Here is a 10505-nt window from a genome sequence, read left to right on the forward strand (position 1 = left end):
TCCAACTCTAAACCAAATTTACTTACTTCCATACTTACATATAGTGTTATGTAATGAACTGTTAAAGTTCCTGCCCTGTTCATGTACTTTTAACATATCTGTCCATCACTGTCAATGATTACCAATCCATACACAACAGGTGGTATGGGCTTTGTTAAACACAAAGTACATTACTTTACTAAGCGTTGAAACATAGTTTTTCGATTCTTATAAACTCAATGATGCGTTTAAAGTAGCCGCATTCATTTGTGCTAAAACTCTAAATTATGGTTTCACAAAACAACATTATAGCCCGGATAATTCAGATCTTTCCCGTAGTCGATCTTTTACTACTTGTAAAGCAAAGAAATATTTAAGACGACGGAACTATTCAGGTTACCAAGAGGACTCTTCAAATTAATCAACTATTCAATTATTCATGTACACGAGAGGAGTCAAATGTTATTCATTTTTTTTTTCATGTTTTTGTTTATGTATAGATATAGGTAGATATGGTGTAAGTGCCAATGAGACAACTCTCCATCCAAGTAACAATTTGAAAAAGTAAACCATTATAGGTCAATGCACGGCCTTCAAGACGGAGCCTTGGCTCACACGGAACAACAAGCTATAAAGGGCCCCAAAGTTACTAGACTAAGTGTAAAACCATTCAAACAGGAAAACCAACGGTCTATTCTATATAGAAAAACGAGAAACGAGAAACACGTATAAATTACATAAGACACGACAACTACTGTACATCAGATTCCTGACTTAGGACAGGTGCAAACATTTGCAGCGGGATTAAAAGAGGGACGAAAGATACCAAAGGGACAGTCAAACTCATAAATCTAAAACAAACTGACAACTCCATGGCTAAAAATGAAAAAGACAAACAGAAAAACAATAGTACACACGACACAACATAGAAAACTAAAGAATAAACAACACGAACCCCACCAAAAACTAGGGGTGATCTCAGGTGCTCCGGAAGGGTAAGCAGATCCTGCTCCACATGTGGCACCCGTCGTGTTGCTTATGTGATTACAAATCCGGTAAATAGTCTAATTCGGTAGGTCATATTCATGAAAGGGAAGGGGATTGTAGTTACGACGTAAGGAACATATCCGATATCATTTGTGAAACGGTTATTCCATAACGGTCAACCAACTCGTGATGGCGTCCGTAAAATTTACGAAGGGATGATTACAACTTCACTATTTGGAACTCTTGGTTTAATAGCTTCCTTGTGAGCAGCAAACCTCTATCAAGAAAATCATGATAGGAAATGCAAGCACGGGAATATCGTATCAATTGGGAGATATATACCCCGTATGCAGGTGCTGCTGGAATGTTGCTACTTAGAAATGGAAAGTTCACAATTGGAAAGCTGAAATCATCTCTTTTGTCGTAAAGTTTTCTTTTCAACCGACCCTCATTGTCAATTTCTAGATGTAAGTCAAGATATGAAGCCGACTTAATTGTATCTGTAGTATCCTTTATCTCTAGTTCGATTGGATAGATGCGTTCCACATAGTCACCAAATTTTGAATTGTTTAGTGAAAGAACATCATCTATATAGCGGAAAGTAGAGTTAAAGGATATTGCTAACTTCTTGTCTTTCTTCCTAAGAAGTTCCTGCATGAAGTCAGCCTCATAATAATAAAGAAACAAGTCGGCGAGTAGAGGGGCACAGTTTGTTCCCATTGGAATGCCGACAGTCTGTTGAAAAACACGTCCTCCGAATGTAACAAATATGTTGTCAATCAAGAAATCAAGCATCTTGATAATATCAGTTTCAGAGAATTTTTTGTTTGAATCAGAGTGATTCTTTACAAAGTAGGATTTATCCCTCCCTAAGACAAGATACTTGTATCTACGTTGGCCATTCTTTTTTATGAAGCAAAGTAATACCAACTCTTTCAATTTGTCTTTTAGTTTGGAATGTGGAATACTTGTGTACAGAGTAGAAAAGTCAAATGTTTTAATACTGTTACAAGATGAAAGAGAGTTAGATTGTATGTACTCTAAAAGATCTTTTGAATTTTTAAGTATCCACATCTGATTCACGCCACCTCTGATTAAACATTTTGATGGTACCAAACCTTCTCATTTTTTCTGAAACAATAGCATAACATGTGTTCACCTAATCGTAGTGTTCCTTGTAGAAACAAGCTTTCTCAGGAATCTCTGGAAAACCACAGAAAAGAACAACACAGCTGTAAAACAAGCAGGTCAAAAACTTCACTAATAATACAATGACGTTTTCCACTTGAAATGCATTAAACACTCGACCAGTTGAACGGTTCTTCTAATATTTTATTTTCTAAGATTGTGACTTCTTAAACGAGGCATAAAGTTCCATAAGAAGCCTGTTGTATTCGATGCTACAATGTTATTTAGTTTTCGAAAAGCTGTTTGTAGCCTTCCGGTTGCTATTAACTATCATTATAAAACTTAAGTAACTAAACGATCTTTACAATTAATAGATCAGACATCAGTTATTCAACACTGCCTTTTGTGAGTGTGTACAAACTTGCGTCACTTTCTGTTTGCAATTGTCTTAATATATTTGAGGGAGGATTTCAAAGAAGTCAACATTGCTATCTATCAATTCTTTACTTAGATATGAGCAATTGTCTCATTTTTCAAACATTACATACAAGGAAGAAAGCTTCAGAAAAGTGATTTATTGCGGCAAAATATTTCTTTGAAAATATCAAATACGAGATAACGTTACATAATCAATAACTATATTAATGCATTTTTTGTTTTACAAAAAATAAAAAAAAAGTGTTTTAAATAATTTCGTTATATTCCATAGCAGATGTTTTAGTGATACTACTATTAAAACTTCAGTTTCTGAAGTCTATTCCAAAATCTTAAGCATGTCGCAGAGATAAGTCAAGAACAGATATCGGAAATTAATGCATTAACGAAATAACGGGAATATTGGTATCTTTAGATATGAGTATTTTTTTTGTTTTTAAATATCATATATAATTTTTCGTGGTTTTAAATTACATGATGTGATAATTTTTTTAAAGCACGTTTGCTGATCTTGTTTTTGACTGTTTGTCAGAAATTTGTAAATACATGTATCATGGCTAATAAAGATACGGACCTCAAATATTGTTTTTCGTTTTTAACTTTTCAAGTTAGAGAACATGCAACAGTATTATGCAAGGATTTCATGGACCGTTCTCGCCCTGAACATGCATGAAATATTTGCCACTGGGACGTTTTGATCATAGATCGTTCTTGTCTTGAACATGCATGAAATATTTGCCACTGGGACGTTTTGATCATAGATCGTTCTTGTCTTGAACATGCATGAAATATTTGCCACTGGGACGTTTTGATCATAGATCGTTCTTGTCTTGAACATGCATGAAATATTTGCCACTGGGACGTTTTGATCATAGATCGTTCTTGTCTTGAACATGCATGAAATATTTGCCACTGGGACGTTTTGATCATAGATCGTTCTTGTCTTGAACATGCATGAAATATTTGCCACTGGGACGTTTTGATCATAGATCGTTCTTGTCTTGAACATGCATGAAATATTTGCCACTGGGACGTTTTGATCATAGTTCGTTCTTGTCTTGAACATGCATGAACTATTTGCCGCTTAGCTTTAAGAAAACACCAATCACCAGAAACATTGCAATTGATTTCAATGTGTTTTGAAATATTCACACAAAAGTCAGTGCATGTATACAATCTGTGCATGTTACCCCCTCCCCCCCCTAGACAGGTAACGGGATATACATTTATTGTGAAAAACATTTTTTATAAAGAGTAAACATTACAAATTATGACGTAAAAGGCAACAATTTTTGTGATGAACTTTTCTGAATACCTGGTTGTATTTCTTATGTTGATTGAATGATTCTTTGGCTGATGAAGGTTTTCTTTTATAAGGGTGGGGGGAAAGGGGGGTGGAAAAAGGGGGATGAATCTTGTAATTTATTTGTTTTCAGGAAAAGTCTTTTACCAAAAGTTGCTACTATGGACCTTAACCATATACGCTTTTCAAAATTGTTTCGCTAAATTTAACAAGATTAATGGCACTGAATTATTTTAACCTGTGTGGGCTTCTTCATACTGAAAAGGCAAATTTATGAGAGAAAAAAATAATTTGGACAGCTTTTACGCATTTTCATCACGGTTTTATACACGTCGAGAATGTTTGTGATTCAACGAAATATGTCTATGACTTATGTCATACTATTTGTTAAAATGTTCATTTTTAACACGCATGTACTCTTACTATAATATTTGCATTCCTAAATATATCTGAAAAACATACGAATATAGCTTTTTGCGCTGTTCATCAATTTCCGGTATAATTTTGCATGTCTCGATTATGTAATATGTTTACAAACAGTAAAACTATAATGTGAATTAGATTTATATTCAACTCCCTATGATTTCGGTTTGGAGCTTAAAATAAACTTTTAATTGTGAGTGTCCCTCGTTGCAATGCATAACAAATCGCTAAAATGTATTGCCTTCAACTTGCTAGTGAAGAATTTAAGGGATTATGGGTAATTTCAATGTTCAAACATAAAACATTTGACACATTTTGGTTGACGTTTTAAAAGGTATTTAACTTTTGGAAGGCATAATATAAAAAGTTTAGACTAAAAAACGGAAATAAAATTAAAAATGGAAATGGGGAATATGTCACAGAGACAACAACGCGACCGACCATAGAACAGACAACAACAGATTTTCAATGCAGCGAGAAATTCCCGCACCCAGAGGCGTCCTTCAGCTGACCCCTAAACAAATATATACTAGAAACTCTTTTTTCGTTAAAGGTTTGACCTAAGGACGGAAGTATATAATTTTACCATGAATTTCTACTCGGTTCTATTTTTTTCTCATTTCCTGCACCAAACCCCTTCTAAATGACCAGTTCGACTTGTAATGTTGGTGTACAAAATGTATAACATTTGCACAAATATCCAGTCGTTAAAAGGCGGGGGTAAGTGATGGATCTAACACACTCTTTATTTTCAGTACCAATTTTCTCTCTTTTCTTAACTATCAAAATTGATTAATTTTAATATTTTTCCGGTCCTGAAAAGAACTTTAAATTATTGACCTGAAGTTGGGTTCTTGGCTCCTATTCCTAAATGTTTCATCATAAGGTTTATGCTTATGACAGTATTTGACACGTGGTGTCTATTTGTTCTAACTATTGATTCCAAAGAAAGTAGTTTTTCGTGCTACACTTCCACACAAAGCGCCAGTCTTACATTTACCTTTGAATACTATCATATAAAAAAGAAGATGTGGAATGATTGCCAATTAGACAACTATCCACAAGAGATCAAAATGACACAGACATTAACAATTATAGGTCACCGTACGGCCTTCAACAATGAGCAAAGCCTATACCGCAAAGTCAGCTATAAAAGGCCCCAATATGATAATGTGAAACAATTCAAACGGGAAAACTAATGGCCTCCTTTGTATAAAAAAATGAGCGAAAAAAAAATATGTAACACAAAAACAAACGACAACCACTGACCTACAGGCTCCTGACTTGGGACAGGAACATACATAAATAATGTGGCGGGGTTAAACATGTTAGCGGGATCCCAACCCTCCCCCTAACATGGGACAGTTGTATAACAGTATATATATACAACATATAAGAACGATCTAAGAAAATCAGTTGAAAAAGGCTTAACTCATCAGATGGACTAAAATACAAGTGGACGTGTTACTCCATTCTACCCAGTAGATGAACAAAAATCATAGGATTATCGATGATGGCAGTTTTTAGCGACCTTTACTGGCTTTACATCCCTTGCACGGTCGGCCCTTGGGGTTATCGGAAAACATAAAATCGATTATCGATAATATTGAGCGGTATAATAGATTGATAACCGATTACATTGTTTTCAATATTTGTGTAATATATTTCTAAATACAATTGAAAATGAAAAACAAAAGTACCGATATCCTTAGACTTTTCTTTTTGTGCTATTGAAAAGAGATTGTTCCTGAAATTTGGTCAAAGTGATAAGTTTAGATTACGTTACTTTACTCAATTCACGCATTTTCGTTTTCTTTTTTTCCCAATTCTACCCGATTTTTGTAAAATAGATCGATTATTAGCGTCAATTTACTTTAAAAAAATGATAATTGCTCATTGGAGATTATCGAGAAAAAAAATAACGATTTGTTTTCCCAGGAAAATATATTAGATATACAAGGGTTTCTTCATATATACATGTATAAGTTTCATACTGGTCAAAGTTTGTGTATTTATCATTTATATTAGTGTTATACAGACCAAATTTTGTGTATTCATCATTTATATATGTGTGTCATACAAAATTCCCCATGAAACAAATCATGATAAATTTCAACGGGAAAATGTATGTAGGTCAAGATTCTGTGTCGGTTTATCCATAGACAATAGTTAAAAAAACAGTAAATGCAAGGTGTCTTGTCGTAATAAATGATTGAACGTTTTTAACATGGCCATTAAATATGAATGCATGTATACTTTATGTTTTTTATATGGTAATTTCAAATCAAAGGCATTTTTACCAGTAAAAAAAGAATAACATGTTCACGAAAGAATGTAATTGTGTTTGATATATTATATAATTATGCTTAGATATTGAATTTATGCATTATTTTGTTTTAAGAAAAAGATTTACAAATGACACTCGAGTAAAGAAAGTTAATAGGCCAAAGAAAGTACGAAATGAAAAATTCCATTCTCGTTTTTATGATACTAAAGTGTACATGTATTATAGATAGTTTGCAAAAGCTAAACATATCAGACTATCTTAGTACTTTTTTTATAACGCTTTTTGTTTTAGTTCAAGAATCTACTTAATGAATTCCTAGTAAATAAAGTTAATAGGCCAAAGAAAGTTTCATAAGTACGAAGTGAAATGTTCCCTTATCGTATTTATAATACAAAAGTATGTTTTATAGATTTTTTGCAACAGCTACCAGTAACATGTATATAAACATAGCAGACTATCTTAGTATACTTTTTTATAAGACTTTTTGTTTTAGTTCAAGAATCGCAGCATCACCACAAAACACAGAAAGAACAACAAATGAAAAGAAAAAGAAATTAAACTAAAACAAAATAAAATAAAACAAAGTCTTTAACCTGTTAGAGTGAAAATATGTTTTTAAAACACCATTAGTGCTTTGTTTAAAATTTATTAGAAATCTTGGCCGATATATATGTACTTATCAATCAAAGGCCATGAATCCGTCCGCTCGGAACAAATCTTACTTTCAGTAGTTTTATGCATATCATGCAGCCTTGCTCATTATAACGAATCTATCCAGGACCAGGTTAGTTGAGTGGCTGTCTGCTAAGATGATGGAACTCTTTTACAATAGACCACTTGGGAGTTATGTCCTTCACCGAAAAAAATATCGGCAGTTATGCGCATGAGCGCCTTTTGACATCATTTACCGCGGATACAGGAGATCACCTGTACCCCTGTATTTTTAAGTTCATCAAGCGTCTCTGTGATCGTCATTATGTATATATAACAACCAGAGATAATGTTTGTTCCTAAGGTACTTAATAACAATTCCCTTATGACAACAGTGTTGATCAGCAATTGATTAATTCGTGCAATTTAGCATCATTTTTGTTTAAACCACTAACTCAACATGGAAAGGAAGTAGCGATGCCCCTTAACGCACGGACGATGTTCGCTAAAACCTAAGTTATTGACGGAAATGCAACGAACTCCAAAAGTCGTCTATTGTCACATAAAACTATGTTGTAATGAATTAAAAACAAATAATTTTACTGAACTATTATTATTCGCATCAAGAAAAAACAAAAAAACAAACCAGAATTCTGGTATTGGAGTTATATATATAATTAATTTTATTAATATTTCTAATTTCTTTAACGATAGTGATAATTGGTATAATGTATCAAGTCAAAATTTAGATTGTAATTTTTGAAGAAGTAAATTTTGCGTCTAACCACGAGTTTCAATCTGTATCTTGTAAAATATCCAAAAGATCAACTCCTTTTATATTTAAAAAAAAAAAACATATTTTCAATGTTGTTACCTTAAAAATGGCTTTGCATTTGAAATTTGGTTGTTTCGTATATTCATTATACTAAAAAACTATAAGAAGATGTGGTATGATTGCCATTGACTGACATTTTCAGAATGGGGTAGCTGTCACCTGAAGCATTATGATAATTAATTCTTACATTTTCAACATAAACCAAATGACGATAAAGTGTGCAACTGCAGGGCTGGCATTTAACTACCAACAAAACCCATACAGCAAAGCAAGCTGGAAAAGGCTACGACATGACAATTGTAAAAAAAAAAAATCAAACAAGAAGACAATAAACGAAAAATAAATATAAACATACATCTACAAACGACAGCCATTGATTTTCAGACTTTTGATATTGGGAAGTTATAGGTCTATTAGCTTACCTAATTAGATTGGGATAGTATTAGTAGGTTCCCACCAGGTTTTATTTTATTAAAGTTATTATCATTACTGAAAACAAATGAGTGTTTCAAATGTTTCAGTTTGAGGAAAAACGGTCCACAAATAAGTTTACTATAGCTGACTATGCGGTATGGGCTTTGCTCATTGTTGAAGGCCGTACGGTGACCTATAGTTGTTAATGTCTGTGTCATTTTGGTCTTTTGTAGATAGTTGTCTCATTGGAAATCATACCACATCTTCTTTTTTATATTTACGGCGAGTACTACAGTACATTGCAACTCACCTACAACTCATATGTAAGCCAAAAAATAGTCTGTATGGTTAGAAAAAAGAAACAAACGTCAATCAATTAATTTTATCTTAATGAAATTAAGCATGGTAAAAATATAAGATAAAATGTTCATGCAAAGAATTGATTTGGTTATAGGGATGGAGAGGAGGGATCACAATCTACTTAATATCAATATTGGCATTGCATGGACAAGAATCTAATATTCTAGGGATCACTGTTGGTGATATACGGATAAAGAATTATGTCTTTTAAGTCAAGCGCAGGAGATGTTAAGTTATTCACTATAGCTGTCCATGTAACATTTCTAGCGCTGTTCTTGAAATCAACATCCATGCACTTGACTTTCTATATAAAGGGCTTGACATTCTATATACCTACAGCGCTTGACATACATGTAACACCGACGCTAGAATTTACATTTTTTTTCAGAATTTAAAAATATTAATAGGGTTCATTTGCAGCGCCAGAGTTATATTATCGGCGCATGACTTTACCTCTTCAGCATTGTACAAAATATGTGTGCGCAGTACTTGAAATCTGCAGCGCCTGACTTTAATTTCCAGAGCTAAACTTTAAAAATAACAAATTTGTATATGCACGAGACCAACAAGACTCCATACTATATACCTTTTTTAATTCACATTAATTATACTAAATATGTAAGATGTTCTAGCTATTTTCAAATTTAGTCAACGGTATGAGGCTTAGTTACCGCAACAAGAAGTCAATATCAGCTATATATACGTTTTTTTCCAAAGCTAGTTATTTGAAAGTTAAAATTCTAACTAGATATCATAAAGTTAATTCAATAAAGAAAGCTAAGTTACAAACGTACTTAACATATTTTTTATTGGTTTTATATAGTTATCATAAGATCGTATGCAAAAAGTATATCATTGGTTCAGTTAATCTCAGTTTGCTTAGTTTTTGTGCCGCGTCTATAAACCAAAGTAAATTCAATAAAAATAAAAAGTAACGTACCAGAATTTGGCATCCTCTGTTAATCCTTTAACGCTTTATCTTAATGAAAAAACAATGTAAAGAATTCTTGTCTTATCAATTGTTACGTCACAGTTTAAGAGACACTAATCCGCAAATCCCAAACAAAAGAAGTACCGAAAGATTACTAAAGGGTACTCCAAACGGACAAAAACCAATCAGGATAACATTGGTAAAACAATAGGAGGACGGTATGTTATTTATTACCGCTAATCACAGGTAAATGTAGTCATATTTTTATCCTATCATATTTCATGTATTTAGGCCAGACAGAACGAATTTTAGTTTTTGGTTATAGCCATTCAGTCATTTTGGTCCTACTACTCACTATTACACCACATGCAGTGGCGGACACTGGGGGAGGGGGGAGTTATAAACCTCCCTATTTTTATCCTATTATATTCCATGTATTAAGCCCAGACTAAACGAATTGTAACAATTGATTGTAGCCTTTCAAGTAATTTTGGTCCTGCTACTCTCTATTACACCAAATGCAGTGGCGGACACAGGGGGAAGGGGTATACACCTCCCTATTTTTATCCTATCATATTCTATGTATTTAGGCCAGACTTAACTAATTGTTGTTTTTGAAAGAAGCTATTCAAGTCATTTTGGTCCTGCTACTCTTTATTACATCATAAAGAGTGGCGGACCCAAAAGGGGGGGGGGGGGGTGTTATATACCTCCATATTTTTATCCTACCAAATTTCATGCATTAAGGCCAGACTGGACACATTGTTGTTTT

General features: G+C 33.3%; 1 protein-coding gene across 1 annotated transcript in view; it reads right to left on the bottom strand.

Moving 5' to 3' along the window:
* Positions 1–9899, bottom strand: part of LOC139503617 (BDNF/NT-3 growth factors receptor-like) — a 159634-nt gene extending 149735 nt beyond the window's left edge. Inside the window, exon 1 of the mRNA XM_071293436.1 lies at positions 9743–9899. Coding sequence (XP_071149537.1) covers positions 9743–9755 — 13 coding nt within the window. The 5' untranslated portion in view covers positions 9756–9899. The remainder of the gene's footprint in view (positions 1–9742) is intronic.
* Positions 9900–10505: the final 606 nt, after the last annotated feature.

This window comes from Mytilus edulis, chromosome 14 (assembly GCF_963676685.1).
Source record: "Mytilus edulis chromosome 14, xbMytEdul2.2, whole genome shotgun sequence".
Taxonomy (NCBI): domain Eukaryota; kingdom Metazoa; phylum Mollusca; class Bivalvia; order Mytilida; family Mytilidae; genus Mytilus; species Mytilus edulis.